The sequence below is a fragment of the Buteo buteo genome, chromosome 6 (genome assembly GCF_964188355.1).
Source record: "Buteo buteo chromosome 6, bButBut1.hap1.1, whole genome shotgun sequence".
NCBI lineage: Eukaryota > Metazoa > Chordata > Aves > Accipitriformes > Accipitridae > Buteo > Buteo buteo.
The window spans coordinates 41177192-41194244 of NC_134176.1; the positions used below are offsets into that span (position 1 = coordinate 41177192).

General features: G+C 34.9%; 1 protein-coding gene across 1 annotated transcript in view; it reads left to right on the plus strand.

Annotated features, from left to right (window-relative positions):
* The window catches only part of TTBK2 (tau tubulin kinase 2), a 100293-nt gene that overhangs the window by 70493 nt on the left and 12747 nt on the right, over positions 1-17053 (plus strand). Inside the window, exon 14 of the mRNA XM_075030625.1 lies at positions 4740-4988. Within this exon, the coding sequence (XP_074886726.1) occupies positions 4740-4988 (249 nt within the window). The remainder of the gene's footprint in view (positions 1-4739; positions 4989-17053) is intronic.

A 17053-nucleotide genomic window follows, 5' to 3' on the forward strand; every position in this document is an offset into this window, starting at 1 on the left:
CCAATGTCTCATGTGTTTCAGGAAAAGCCTAAATGGCTGAAATTAAAGAAAGAGTTACTTGCTCTCACCATCACTGATGTAGTGTTTTCTTTTGGAACTCCCTTTGTTTCTTCCTGTTTCTTCTGAAATTTCTAATGGTTCTTATGCAAACAACTTGTTGGCTTTTATAAATTGTTGCTACTTCTCACATCCAAGATAATTTTGCAACTACTGCTTTGCTCCCAGAATTTTCTCTTCACTAAGACAGATTGCTTTGCTTCCATTGCATCCTCTTCTTTTTGTGTTTCTCCATCTTTTCTAAAGAATTCTCATTTGCACAGTTTTTGAACGTTTCCTTTTTTTCTCCTCTGTCACTGATTCTGAACAAAGACTTCTTTGGCTTTACGTAAGGAGGAAGTGAGATTAATGGTTAAGTGATTGGGAATTAGCTCCTGGTTTTATTTCTCCCCTTTTCTCAGTAGATACTGTGTCACCTATGATATAAAGGGCAATTCTTTCGAGCTCCTTTGAGCCAAGAAACCTGGCTGTACTTCTCCCTCACTTATCACCACTTTTTGAGAAAGTTACAGCCAGCTCATTAGGAAAAGAAACTTGTCACCAACCACTCATTTATTATAAGGTGTGGAATATCCTTTATGGTGAAAATGAACTACTCAATATAATTAACTATAACTGTACAGTAAAATTTCAAATACACCTAGGTTCTCATGGAAAATGCAAAATTGTGTCTTTCATACAAGATTATATTTAGGTATCATACTTTCTGAATTATGTCGTTTATAGAAGATTCTTTTTGCATGACTGAAAATACTGAACTGTGTTAAACAACAGAAGATTTTTGAGATTTAAGTTGAAATATTAGTTGCATGAAAGTTTTTGATGGGTTAGAAACTTGTAAAGGTGAAAAATTAATTTAAATTGCTCACTTGTTTTCAGCTGCTCATTTTTTGTATTTTAACATTAGTTTTAGTAAAGCAGATGAGCAACGCTTAATTCTGTACAAAATACTGATTATCAGGTGCTTTTATTTCGAAAGCCATTAAAAAATGGCTTGCAATTTTGCATGCAAATGCACTACCCCACTTCATACAATCTTGGCTCCTTTTCGGGAAATAGCTATTTTACTTAAAACTGAAAGTAGTGGTGATGTAAATATAGTGTACTACAGTGCAAATAATGGACAATATTTTTATCTGGAAAGGAAGAAGCTTCTGAGCATGGGAGCAGAAATAGTTATAAACAAGGTCAATTAATTATAAGATGTATTGGAAGAAATACTGGTTGAAGTAGACACTGGGGTGAGATTATGTTTTAGTTTGGCTTTGCAAGCAGGTAAGCGATATTTGTCATGACCTCAAAAATGGGGGAAATGAATATGGTTTCTATTATCCTGGAAGGGCAAGTAGTGCTGTGAGGGCAAGATAAATGTCAGGAAGGAACTTGCTGTTTTGAAGGTGAATCATGTGGAATTGGAAATATAAACTGAACTGGGAATAAAGAAAATAGAAATTATTTGGCTGATTTAGAAACTGGGAGCAGAGTGTGTCTATGCAATGTGTCTCTTCCAACTATGAGGGTAATTTGAGGTAGTCTTCCATCTATTTCATTAGCCCTTGAAAGCCAAACAAAGCCCAGGAGGATATTTGGGGGTGAGTTGTTCTTTCTGTCCTTCGTTGATGGTATTCCACTTCATAAAAGATACTTAACTATTCCTCAAGGTGGGAACCTAGCTGTTCTTATAGGTGAGTGCCCTAGTCACTTCATAAGGAGATAATGTATATATATGCCTCTTCATACAGTAGTTCTCTCTATTCCAGAGTTCTGGTGACCTTAGCGGGCTGTTTAGTGGAGTCCTTTTCCTTTTTCCTCAAAGCATTTACCCACCTGAAACTGTTCTTTGAGTGTAATCCTTGTTTGTGGATCAGATGTTCTTGTTCTTTAGTAATTTTATCTAGGTAGTGCTTTCTTGACAATACAAATAATGGGCAAAAGGTCATATTTTACTTTTCTGCTGATTTAATTATGTTGCACCAGTTACTAAGACCAAGCTTGGATCCAAGAATGTAAGTTTAGGACCATAAATGAAATCACTTAAGTGTTACTAAAAGGGGTTAATAATAGGTGTTGAAATTATAGTAGTATAATAGCTTAATATAATTTCTGAAATAATTTACTCATTTCAAATGGCTTGAAACTCAAGGACATGTCAGTATTCATGGTTGTTGTGCTTATGAATATACCTCCCATATGGATTTCTAGTGACTTGCTTCACTATCACTTAGGAGGAAGTATAATGAATTATGTTCTTTGAGCTTATTCTGATAGGTTTGTTAAATCTGCAAGCAATTACTTCAATGGTGAATGAATAAAATAGTTTTCCTGTTTTATGTATTTTTTTATTTTTCATTTTTACTTTGATTATTCTTCTTTATTCTTTCTTTATTTCTTTCAGGGCTTTATTGTACTAAGTAGTAGCAAGGATGTTTCCATACAAGAAACTAAACGTTCATACACTGACCCATAATTTTATTTTCTCTTGAAGGAAAGAAATTGCTGGTCTGCAGTCCTTCCATTTGTAGATAAATGTTCTTCCTGAAATTGTCTGTGTACATGGACTTCTTGTAATTGATGACAATAAAATTTCTTACCTGTTTCACACAGCATTAACATTCGAATAAGAATGTAAGGTTGTAGCAGTTCAGGAAGGAAACCTGAACTAAAAAAATGAGAGAGAGAAATGTGTAAGTTACTGGCTCGGGGATGAGCAAGTTTCAGGCATAACAAAATTACAGTAAATTATGCTATCCATTATGAAAAAAACCTGCAGGTAAGAGAACTAATTTTCATGTTATCAGTAATGGTTTTCCAGTTCCAATACAGATTCTGGGTGCTACCAGCAAATACCAGTTTGATCTGGCTCAGTCATGGGCACATGGTCACGTTTCTGTTGAACTATTCAGAGCGTGCTAGGGTATATATGCTGACTTTATGCTTTCATAGTGGCTTTATGTTGATTTTTGGCTGCAGGAGGACAGATGGTACCTGATTTGCTGTGATACCTGCTGGTATGCAGTTAATCTGTCAAAAGAATTTGAACTGATCTGGGCTAATGGTGAATTTATACTGGAGCAGCACTTTGCATCATACAGCTCTAGTTTTCTTTTCCTTGATCTGGTACTAAAGAGCCTAAAGCTGGACTTGCTGTGTTGTTGAACCATGGCCTCATTAATTTACTGTGTTTGTATTGAATTGCAGTGAACTCCATACAATGCGTGCACAAAATTTTGCAACATAATTTGTCAAGCAGATATTTCAGCAAAGAAATAATAATGGGGTTGAAGTAATTGAGTATGTAACAGCTAATACTATTTTCATTTTCAGTTTAAATTAGACAACAGTTTGCTCTGGTCACGCTTGGTTGACAACCTAATACTATATATATGTATTCATGGTTATAGAAGAGGTTTGACTGTGTGAATCTATTTCTTTTTATTATTTAGAAATATTGTTGAAATTAGCATTTTTGTACATTGAGGTACTATTATGAACCTGCTCTTAAATTTCCATTTATTTCCAAGTTCTAAGTCTTTTAATTTTCATGTACCTTCTATCCTCAGTTGCTGCTTTTATGAGACACTGGAAATACTTTTTTTTTTTTTTTTTTTCCCAGTTGAGAGACAGCTATGCATTATGGGAACTGAAGCTTTAGGACTGACACAACTGAAAATATTTTCCTTGGAAACTGAAATGCTTGATAGGTGCTCCCTCTTTCCAAGGAATACAGGTTATAATTGCAAATACTATGGAAATACTAGGAAACGGTCACCTTCATGAAGCTTGCAAAAAGTTTCCATATCTCTGCCTTTCATGATTTTGTCTAAATATGCTTGGAACAAGGAATTGCAAACTGTATATAGCAATCTCATTTACAGGTATTTAGATGTGTCACCATCAGGTATTTATTCAGTGCTGGAAAAGGTCTTGCAAAAAATCGGTTGATTTCAGAGTTGTATGTCAAAGCTATAGGTTTATTAGAATCATCAATAACAAATTTGAAAATGTACTTTCTCCAAAATTATTAGTTTGGAACACTTTGACTTCACAGTTCCTGGGGTTTTTGTTTGTTTGTCTGTTTGTTTTCCTAAATGCCTGAGTGATGTAGTTCAAGATGAAGCGGTTGTTCATGGATTCTCCAGGACAGCGTTTCCTAGTTCAACCCCATATTTGGGAAATTTCGTCAAAACTGTTTAGTACTAATCTTACTGATTACTTCTGTCAGCTGTGGTTCTTCATATACGTGCTATAGCCATAGTTGTACAGTCACATTTGTAAAGCCTCCAACGGGTGTATATGCTAAAATAGTAATCTCAGAAAACAGTGTTGTTGCACAGATGTGCTAAGCATTTGCAAGGACCAGTCAACAATCAACTAGTTTGTGTATGCAATGTCCTTGGAACAGACTGTGTTAGTTTATTAAATTTGCACTAGATTGTTACTGACTGACTGAAGGTAGGAGCCAGCTAGAGAAAAGATGCTCAATTTTGATACTGGATTTTTAAAAACTGGTGGAAAATGTGAAGATTACACTTAAGATACCTCTTAAATTATCAGTATTTAGCCTGTGAGGGAGTTGTGAATATGGTCTTCTAAGAAAATGCATATAGGCAAGACATAAACAAGAATTATTGAAATATTGATTTTTAAACCTTATTTTCTTCCCCGCCATGTTGTTCTCACAGCTCAACTCATGTCATATGCTGCATTTCTCCACTCCAAGAATTTCAAGTCCCATCCTCCGCACCATGAGCCCTATAGCCTATCTATCCATCCACTCGGACCCTCTGAAAGAGGCTGGTTTACCAAGGAGTCAATCAGCTGAGAGCCACTCCTCTTCCTCCCGCTCAACTGGTCGTAGGCAGCTTCCTGTCATTCCCTGTGGCAACAAGTTCCCCCCTGTCATTCGCATCTCAAAAGCACAACTTCAGCAGGTGAATAAGCCTTGTATTCATAAAAGCAGCTGCATTGTAGCAGTCATCTGCAAAGTTAAACATTTTCAGTTGCTCTGCACAGTCCGGTAGTAGGCATATGCTAGTCATACTGCTATACACAACATCCTAAAAAATATTTTGAAAGATCAAGTTAGGGAATAACAATGGATCTTGTTCGGGAATAGAGTCAGGAATACCCTGTGAGGAAGGTATATTGTCCCACTTAGAAGAGGCAGAATTAGAGAGGAATATTTAAAGAGATGTTATTGAGGTTATGATCTGGAGCATCTCTGGATGTTCTGGAAGATAGATTCACTTCCTCAGAGGGACTTTCTTTTGAAAAAGGATGGACTATAAAATCTAGAAAGCAAGATTTTTGCTTCTTTCAAGACTAAGATAAAAATATCTCTTCTTTTTTTTTTTTTTTTTTTTTTTTTAATGTGTGCCTATAATCAATACCAGGTGGATTTTGAATTGGGAACACACATTAAAATTCAGACTACCTTAAATGATTTTAACGTGAGAAAAAAGAGATCTAGAGACAGTCAAATTGCTACTTTGGGAATGAACAAATAATGAATCGTTCCACTGCTTGCAGTATACAAAGCAGAGATGGCAATTATCAGGGGTCATAGCTAATGGAAAATGTCGCTAGAGAAAGGGGACTTTCCATAGTTTTGTATTCCCAGTTTCATTTCAATATGAAAAAGGTGGAGGCTTAGAATCATAATTAGAGGTAACCATAAGTTGTGTATTAGTCACAAAAATATTGAGATTTGCTAAGCAGCATGAGCTTGCATTGACTGGTAAAGCAGTATGATATAGCATTAATGCATAAGACCGTAACATATCATCATCATTTTACCATTAATATTTCATTTGGATTATATTTTGTGTTGCCTTTTATTTCCAGTGTATTTTTCAGTATAAATATTTCTATGTGAAAGACTTTTTTTTTTTTTTTCAGTGAAGCATGCACAGGAGTATTGATATTAAAAGTAATTCATCAACATTAGCTTCTTTCAGACTTCCATAGGATCAGTGGTGAGTGATAACAAGGCAATCAAAATAGCTAGTGTACTTATGTTAGCATTTTGTCTGTTAAGTCAAAAAGCAGTGTTTTTTTCCTGCAACTCCTGGCTGCTTTTTATCTAAATATAAAAAAATAGTTCTGCCCTCAGTGTATGGAAATGGACAAACAGTAGCTCCCAGATGTTCATTATTGTGAACTTGATGGGATACCAAAATACCACATTCTTCATGATGACTGACTTATTGACTAGGGAAGAGGACTTAGGAGAAATTAACTCATTAAAAGTTAAGCTTCAGTATTTTTTGGTATTAGTTTGTATCCCAGGATGCAAAATGGCCTAATTTTTTTTTGCCTGTATATCTACACAATACTCAAAGAAAGTAGGTTGGCAAAGGTCTTCTGGCTTCCTTAGTACCCAACAAATGAATACAGCTGCAATATTAACAGGGGCTGCAAAGTGATATACTTTCTTGTAACATGAAAAAGAATTGGTATTGTGCCAGGTGCTGCTACTGAGTGGAGTGAGGATGATATGTAACATTCTCAGCCTCTTCTTTCTTTTTACCTGGTAAGTCCATGACTGCTGTGTTCCTTTTCAAGCTGTGTTTTTGAAAGTCCTGACTCTGTTGAGAATTTAACTTCCAGTTTTTCATTTGCTATGGAAACTACAAGCACATGATTCTTTAGTTCATTCCAACAATGAAGGCCTTGTGTACTTTATGGCTGACTGAAGAACTGAAATACTTTTGCGAGTCCTTCTCTTTTCTACAGTGCAGTAATGTTAGGTGCTTAGCAAGCTAGAAGCTCCAGCAGCATGAAAGATGAATATGCATGTTAATAACCTAAAGCTTTTCTCCAGTTAAATATTAAAAACAATTTTAATGTCATTCTATATTGCTCTGTATAAATATTTGGTACTGTATATATTTTCATGTATTTCCTGCTGTTTGAAATTTGATTCACCATTCATAACTAATGAATTTCTGAGGTCAGGGATCTGTGCTGTTGAATTTAATTTCACATATTAAAAAATAAAAAATGAAACATTTGTTCCTGAAAACAAGCAAAGAGATTTTTTTTCCTGATTGTTGATGAGTAAGCGTTCAGGAACTGTAAACTACCTTCCTCTAGTTTGACATCAGATAGAGGAGGTCATGAAATTTCTGTATATTCTCTGCTCACTAGTGCAGAGGGGTTCTAGGATATGGGTCTACTTTTATTTGTTTGTTAAAGAGAACTCCTCTCTTGCCATATATATATGTTATGGAAGAGAATTGGAGTATTTTGCTTCAACTCCCCTTAGTTATTCAACTTGCAGCATAAGGAAACAGTCTGGCAGCATTAGAGCTGACAAAAACCAGAATGAATTCTTTGGCTGTAGTTGAATCTGAAGAGTGGGGCTAGAGTGCAATTAGCATCCTTTTCCTCTATAGCATGGTCAAATTGTACAGCAAATCCTTTTGAAACATAACCTTTTTTTCTTTCTTTCTGTGAATTTTTCAGCCACATGAGTTCTCTGAACTCTGCTTATTAGAGGACTGCATAGAGTATTGTGTGAGGTCAATGGAAAAGGTGATGCAAGTGCAGCAACTACTGGCCAGGGCTGTGTATGAAGAGATTGCGTAGGTAGACGTGCTAAATGTGTAACTGTGTCTTGAGGAACAGTCAAAATCAGTGACCTCAGATCTTGTTCTCTATGTTTTCTCAGTTCCAGTTCTTCAATAAGATAGCGAACACCTCTTCTGGCCACAGTAGCCATCTAGAATACTTCTAAACTGGCTGCTATACAATAAGATTCAGCCCTTAACAAAGGTGGATTCCAGTTTTGTGTGTCATTCTGACATATTTTCATTTTTTGATGTGTTTAATGAGACATGTACAAGGGGGCTAATTTAATTTAATGATTCTGTGGTTATTCATTGTGTTAGGGAAGGATAATCTGAGTCGCTCAGGTTAAGCAATCGGAATTAGTTAGCACTTACACAAATATTTTCTCTTACATCTTAATTTTCTCAAATTTCTACCTTATTGGAACATTTTAAAAATTATTTGTAGTTATATAATTATATTATTAGTTACAAAATGCTCTGAAATCTTCCCACACAAGATGCTATGGAAATGCAAGCTGCCATATTCATATTCATATCCAAGATGAGAAATAATATACTGATCTGAGTTGAAAAATTTACCTTAATTTTTAAGCATCTCACTGGAATTCAGGGACCTATGGAAGAATAAGGTAAGACTTCTTGACATGTTCAAGGGGTATTTAGAGAAGGAATGCATATCCCTTATAATTGTCATTTTATTTTGGATGTTTTAGGTTTATGAGCCAGGAGTGCACGTAAATGTTGTAAATTTCGCCATTTTTTATGAACTAATTTTGGCAGGTTTCATTAGTCTGCAATAGCAAGAGATGAACGTTTACATTGGTTTTCACATTTAACAATCCCTTTTAGAACCACAAACAAAACCCCAAAGATGGTCCTCTCTTGTTACGGTGTTCTTTTAAACTTGAACTTTTAATGTGCATTAGGATTGCCTTAGAACTCAGCTAGTTAAAACTCTGGTTTAGCATTGTACCTATCTGTTAAAAATGTCAGGAATGGGTATATTGTCCAAAATCCTCTTCAGAGTTTCAGTTTCGAGACATGGTACGTTATCAAATAGATGTGTACTGGAAGGAAAAGAGGGAAAAGCTTTTCTCTGTTCAGCGAGTCTGTTTTTTTTACTGCTGACATGGTTAAAGTTGGCTGTAGCAAAAAGGGTTCTGATTTCAGGGTTTACAGAATTGTTATGCCCCCCTGTTCCCTATCCTGATGGAAACTATATTGAGTCAGCATGAGGTTTAAGTTAGGTTTTTCCCAAGAGGCTGCTAATACCATTTACAACATTGGGTTTTATCAAGGTAGAAATTTCAAGGAGTTAGTCCAGCTCATAGCTACGGGAGCTGTTTCATACACAGTAGATTTGATTTTGTGAAGTAGGGAAAATGTGTAGAAGTTATACCATCTCATTCATGACAGGGTAACTGTTAATAACTGCTAATTTTTCAGTACATTTTAGCCTGAAAATTAAGTTGCTGTGATGTTACAACCTTCACTTATCATCAATGAAAGTGTTTCATAATGCTCATGACCAGATTCAAAAGCAAGCTTGGATTGAGAATTCTTACTGTTTTCAGTTGTTACTGTTAGGTTCTTGAAAGGCAATTGACCTATGATCATTGCTACAGTGTCATTATTTTCTTCATTAGTCAGTTTCTCTGGAGTATGTGGATTTTTCATACAAAAATACATAGAATGAGGAATATCAGGAAGCACTATTTTAGAAGAAAAAAGAGGATGTCTGGAAGACACATATAAGCTCACAGGTTACTCCCATTCTTTTAAGCAACTGGATTTTATATTGATCATGATGTTTCTTGAACAATTTTCATCTACACACTCTTTTTCTAATGCAAACAAGTAAAAAGTTTTATTTGTTGTTTTTATCCAAGTGGCAGAGGCAATTGCTTGATACGTAGAAATCTAAATGCTGCCTCTGAGGCTTAATAGGGTCTTTTGTCTGAGGGAGAGAAATTCTTCAGGCGTGCTTTTTTCACATCTGCCTTTGGTATAAAGATGAACTAAAAATTACAGCATGTTAGGTTAGATGTTCTTTCAACGGAAACTTTCCAAGTTGTAAATTAAGGAATTAACTGCTGAGGACAAGCAGTCAGTATGAACATCTTAATTTTTTTCAAATAGTATGTTTCCTGAAGAGAACACATCCATTTTTAGTGACAGAACCATCTTGGCCATTCTCCTTCTGCAGGTTTCTCTATCAGAAGCAGGAGAAAAGTCATAGTGAAGGTCAGGACGATAAATTGGCCTTGGTAATAGCATCCACATACACTGATCATGTAGAAAAAAAAACCTATAAAAAGTTATTAATAGTTTTAAATGTTTGTGTTTTCTGGAATCCACAGTACTTTTAAGATTCCCAAAATTCGTAACCACATGGTTCACCTATTCTTGTCTGTCCTTGAAGTGGTCAATTTTTTTAAATTTCTTTTAAATGCCAATCTTATCCCAAACATAATGTGATTTAGTATGTTTTTCTAGCATCATAATTTCATTAACATAGAATAAGTAAAGATGTTTCAGGAAAGCTAAATGGTCTGTGGGATTTCCCATGGAGAGCTAATCAACTGGGGTCAACAATTGTTTCCATGATGACAATTCATACAGCAATCTTTTTGAAATAAATAGGTGGTTACAATTCAGAGCATAATGCCCAAGGACTAATGATTATTTCTCATGTAATTAAGGTATAATTGATCCAATTAATATACTAAATATTGTATATATATATTTGCAGACATTGTCTGTAATATCATCCATAAGATAATCTTTAATTAAGATATATTTCTCTCTTAAAATATTTTGTCTGCTATCATTAAAATTGCATATGATACTCGTCCAACTAGAATTACAGGAAAAAAAATCTTTATTTGGAGTTTGTGAATTTGTCAGCATCTTACCATTTTCTCCTGGTTAGATAGATATGTCATATGGAAGTAAGAGAGAACTTTTTACAATAGGGAAACCACTAAAATTAGGACAAGCGCTAAGTGGAGGTCTAATATTTCTAAGCTACCACTATGTAATTTTTAAACTGGTTCAAGTTTCACATCGTTATTAAAACTTCTATTATTTGGCAATTCAACACTATTGCTCTACATGAACCACAGGTAGATGTGTTTACTTATTACCTAGCTACAAATGTATAGCTGCTCTGACTGCTTCCAGGCAGCTTCTAAACACAGAACATGATATATGTAGAGATCTCACAAATTGGCTAAAGTGACACTACCTTATTGGTATATCCAATCTTAATAATACCAGGCTAGCAACTGAAACAGAATCAGAATAAACTGATAGTGCCCTTGTAGGTATTTTTAAGGAGCTTAAATACCTAACTGGCAGCATGTATTATACTGTAAATCACTTGAGTGCTTGGATGGAATCAGCTGTGTTGTAACTACTTCATGGAACTGTGCTTTACATTTATCATCACTCCTGGTCACAGAGGCAAAACTACGTAACATAACAGGCTGCCAAAAGTTTTAGGTATTTTGTTTTTAAACGATAGGCTGGATTCTAATTGCATCTTTGTGTCTGCAAACTTTGTGACTATAAAACCTCATGTGCAGAGGAGAGAATATATAAAAAAACATTGTAAGAAAAGAGAAGGACCCTTACTATAGATAAGACTCCAATCTGGAGGTCTGCCTTCTCTAAAGGATAACTATTAAGCATGCTTATAAGCAGACTGAAAGCAGCTAGTTCTTTATGTGAATTACAAATACTGTTGGTGGTAGTGCACTGTGGGCTTGAGAAAACCCATAATGCTTTCAAACAGATCCTGACGATTCTGAGGAGAGATTTTAAGAAAATTTTAATCTGGGTTTCAAGTTTGAAAGTGAAATTTTATGTGTACAGTGATTTTAATCCTGCTGAAATTAGAATTTTTATTAAAATTATACTTGCACACATGTATATGGGTTTCATCAGTTCTTCCAGTATGTTTGATTCATCCATGGAAATTTTAATGTTCACAGATTCTCTCCCTTGCAAGCATAACACAACTGTGGGCAATGTGCTTATATAGTACCAATCTTGTAACTGGATAGAACTGGATTTAGTTTATTACAACATACAAATGAGTGGATTCACTGTCTGACTGTATGATCAGAAGTCAGAAAGACTCTTAATTTTGTTGGGGTTTTTTTTTTTAGTGTGTTGTTGTAGCTTTTTTTTAGAGGGTTGCTCTTTGAATAGGAAAGGTACTTTTACCTTTACAAAAAATAAAAAATATAGTGTAAATAGCAAAACTGAAGCATAAATATAGCACAGCAGTAACCTAGAATTAGACACTGGCTCATAGGAGTCAGATACAAACAGAAAAAATAGACTTATTTGAAATCTGCGCATGGGTATTAAGGCAGATCTTATGTATGAATTACCTGATACTTCGTAATGATCCTTTATTGAAATTGATATGTTGGAGAGGAATATTCAGAATTTATCAAAGAGTAGTAGTCAGACCCCACTGCTATTACGAATAAAAGCAGGTTTTATGTGATTGAGAGTCTCTGTGTATGTCTTTTTTTCATGACAAAGAAAGACTATTTACTTGGATTGAACTTGGGTTTAGAATAGAGCATTTCAAATTATTTTTTCAAAGAAGATGCTGTGTTTAAAAAAAAAAAAAAAGTACTGGTCTTTAATAACAAGGTATAATGTGGCTTTGAAAATGAGAGTTCAGGGTCTTCCTGAGGAAGTATTAGCCTGTGTTTTTATTGTTTCTGAAAATTGCAGGTATTCTTTCTGCAGGGACAGATATTAATATAGAGCTTACCTTCAAAAAGATTATTCAAAAGTAAAAATTGTTTCTAAAGTAAGAAAAATATATACTAATATGTTTCTCTCAGCTAGCTGCTAAAACAAGGTTTGCTTAAAGATGCTTACATTGTTATTACCTATGATAATAATAGCTATGAAAATATTTTAACTGCATTTTATATATCAAAAGTGGTTGCACCATTAATTAATAAATAAATGTCATTTTGTACTTAATGTGTCCACTGTTAGAGGAGGAACCTTCTAATTTGTAGGTCTTTTTTTTTTTAGTCTTACTTTGTCTTATTTTGCTTCTTAACTGAGTACCTAAGTATACTTGAGCAGCAGAGTCCCTAAGTATACTTGAACATAACCTCTCATGGAGAACTAATTCATGTCCTATTGAAGATTGTTAGATGTTTTATAAAATCTAGTTTTAGAAATGCTGAGTATATTGTGCTACTTTAAGTGTGATATGAGCTCACTGGCTTTGTTACTGAAACCACCATCCTCATGGAATCAGTAGTTTCTAGCTTTCCAGAGGAAAAAGTCTCCAAGTGGCCAAGCTTCTGAAAATAGTTCTTAATCTCTGGATCTTTTGTGACTTCAGAAAATAACCATGGTAAGGTAGGAATTCAGCTTCTGTAAAGACAGAAATAATAGCATGAGATGGGAAGGTGAAATAGGCTTCAGTTGCCATCTTTTCACATATCTGAACTGTGCATTAAGGCAAATTCATGCTTTCTTTGTTAGAAACAGACTGCCTCTGTGGAACTCAAGTAAAATATTACAATACCGGCCCATTTTTAATAGGAGTATATGACAGGAGTATTGTGTGAGTGTTTTGAAGTAATAGTCTGTAAGCGCTGCTGCTTCCTAGTTCTCCAACAATGTAAGTAAATTTCAAAAATATTCTTCAACTGATTTATGTGTTATGTAGAACAAGTTTCAAATTAAATGAGTACTTGTTTTAGTCACGTTACCAGACTAATTAGCCACTTATTACAATGGCAGTCATTCTCTAAAAGCAATTAAAGATACTGCTTTTAGAGCAATCAATATTTGCCCTATTGGATGTTTGAGGAAATGGGTTTATGCTAGAACAAAAAAATCTTCCTTTACCTCGTAAGTGGCGTAGGAATAACTGAAAAGGGAAGATATCTAAAGAATACTGAAATTAAGCAATGATTAATAAGCCTTAAAGAAAGACTGTACACACAGATCTATATATATTCTTCATCCTCAAAAGATACCCATCACATTAGAGAATATGAAAACACAGTTGTCTTGTACATTCACAGCTGTGTATCTGTATTCCATCCTCTTCCCATTTCTTGCAACCTCAATATAAATCAATGCAAAAATTAACATTATAGAATAACAGAAAGAATATATCTGAAGAGCTGTGGAGAGCAACATGCTCCTCTTTTCATATAGATATAAATAAGCCTTCATATGTTACTTCTCTTTAGTTTAGGATTAGGGCCTGTCGTGTGAATTTTTAACAACAGAAGGTAGTATCCTGGGGACTACCAGTTACTACAAATGCCTGCAATGCTTGCAGTACCATATATATGGGACTGTTGAAAGGGATTCGCTATCAAAACTTACAATAATCTCTGGTCTTATGTTCCATAACACCATGAATTGCAGCCATATATTTCCCCTGTTTATCCCCATATTAGTCTATCTGTAGAAATAGCCAATGTAGTTTAGTAAATCTATAATTAATTATAATTAACTTCTTCACGCTGTGAATTTAATCTGGGAAGGGAATTTAAGAGATACAAAGGATTATACTCTAAAGTCAGTAGGAATGATAGTAGTAAATAGGGAGGATTTTGAAAAGTAGAAGGGCTGTTCTGAACAGTAAGCTAGGTGAGTTGCCTGCAGAGGTGTAAACATAGCAGTGGGTTATTCACATGAGAATGACACTGGCAGTAAATTACAGGACAGTGCACTAACATACCCTTTACGCTTCCATACAAACTGCAGTTCACATTTCTCTGCAGAGGCATATAGTTGTGCAAGGAAATAGAAATTAAGTGACGTAAGTAAAGAAAAACTCATGAAGTAAGAGCAAGCCAGTGAACTGGAAAGATTCAGGGAGGTTTTTTGGTATTGTAGAAGTTGCAGACTCATACTAACATTGGCCATATTCCTCGTAGGTGATAGACCTAACAATAGATAAAAAAGAGAAGCAGGGAAAAGAGAAAAGATACATGAGGTTTGTTCTCATAGATACACGAACTTTACTAAGGTGGGAAAGAAGTTCTGAAGAGTATAGGTAAAGTGTCTTCAGAATGCCAAGTAGTATGATAATGGCTTATTAATGTGAGAAGTTACAAATAATGACAGGATTAGCTGAACAACAGATCTGTACACTGTGTTTCTAAGAAGCCTGAAGTCCTGACAGCACTTGACATGCTTGCAAAAGTAACAGACTGCGTGAGTGGAGAGAAGAAGCTATTGCTGAGAGGTCAGATGTTTACCTGCTGGTATTATACAATAATCCATATTCACACCTTTAGATCTTTCAGACTTAGCAACTTTGCAGACAAAAACTCAATATTTCACTCCTCTGCAATTTGCTCTATATGTTCATAGAGGATTTCATCCAAGCATATCACTTGCTATTGCAGCCTGTCAAAGGTTTAAAGGGAGGAAAGTTTGTCAAATGTCATAAAGGATGTCCAAGAGATATTTATGTTGTTGTTGTTGTTTTGTTCTTTTTCCTTCTTAACATCCCACTGACCATCTTGTAAAGTTTATTGAAGAAAATGCAGTCTAATTTCTCGTCTCAGTCAAGTGCTAATTTGACAAATCAGAAAGGAATTAAGAAATTAATTAGGGAAGACCACAGGATTCAAGAACATGGTGGTAATAATTTCATTCAAATGTTTTGGAGTGAAAGGAGAACATCAAATTCATTGTTCCATATATTGTCTCAGCCATTTTCAGTAATCTGCTGTATCACATAACTTCTGTTGAAGTATGGGAATTGTGATAATCTGGTAGATAGTGTTATAAACTGATTATCATAGTGAGCTGAGAGGCAGCATTTTAAATTATATTCCCCACATTTTTCTTCTTGGATGAATTGCCCATATCACATTGTAATCTTTGTTCCTCAGGTTCAGTGTTTTACAAAAACGACAAGATTAGCCATAGAAATCTCATAGGATAAGATTTTAACTAGTGGCAGAGAAAAGAAAGTATGAGGATTATTTATATTATGATGGACTTTTTTAATTTTACATATGAGGCCATGTATTGTTTGATTTGTAACTAGATATGTATTGAACAACCTTGAGATTTCCATCTCCCTGAATTAGACTAAATGATAATTTAAATTGGTGTATTTTGCATGTGTCAGGATCAGACCTCTTCAGACTCCTTGATGATAACTTCTGTCTTGCAAGGTTTCACAAAAAAGAGAGTGAGAGACTATTTATGGGATTATTAAGGCTACATGTTTATATATATATATATTTTTAAATTGTTTTAAGGGATTCAAAACTTCCTCCAGTCTTTTTACTTAAAATCCTGCGTAGTGTGAATCATGAAGTTATCTGTAGTGGCCAGCCTTGTAAAGAAGCTGATGTTTTACTTAAAGAAATCTTACAAGGAGGATTGTCTACAAGCCTCTTCCATTTCTTCAATAATTGACTATTACATCCAAGTTCTTCCAAATGAAAGCATTTGTATCCTTGCCCACGGCAGGGGCGTTGGAACTAGGTGATCTTTAAGGTCCCTTCCAACCCAAACCATTCCATGATTTAACAGGGTTCAGTTCTATACAAGTTCAGTTTTCTCCTACACTTTCCCAGATTTTTTTAAAAATCGGCCATGGTCTTTTGTTTCTCTCTTAAAGCTGCACCAGAATTTGTAGCAATCCTTGCATGAAAGGCACTTCTGCATGATTACCCATTTAAATTTCTTGTACATATAGGTGAAATGTCAAGCCCAACAAGGATATAATTTAATTGTGCTTTGAGAAGACTACTAAGAGGTTTATTGACCATCTGAGAAAACAAACTTTTGTTTGTTAGTGAGCACAAATCAAGAAAGTGACATATGTGTTCAAAAAGCCATTTCTGAAACTGTGAACTACTCGGTAGTACTGAGTCTTTGATGATAGTCATCCAGTATCATTTTCTTTCCTCCACTTGTTCAGTGTTTTTCTTTCACAAATAGCTCCTGCCTGTTCTACTGTAGGGTTATTCAACAAGCTTACTCTTCTATTTCTTGGGTGTAAGGGTTAAATCTGGGTTGGCCAAGATAGGCCTGAAAGACTAGGAAATTCTCTCCCCAGATGTGGCAAAGCATATGAAGTCTCTTGAAAAATGTAAATAAATTTCAGATCAAAGTTGGTTTCACCTAACAGAGAATTGACATATGAGAGAGGTGTCACAAGGAAAAGAATTTCCATATAAACATGTTTAAGCAAAGGAGGATTTAAATGCAATTGCAGCCCTTCTGGAAATATACCAAGAAGATAAATAACCTCCTAAAAGCAAATAACGAAGGTTGTCTTACCTCTGAAAATGGAGAGGACACCAGAACCATTCTATTCTAAGGGAAGCCATCCTTCTTCAGATATGTGGAAGACAACTCTGTTTTTTTGATTCCTGGGTTATTTGAAT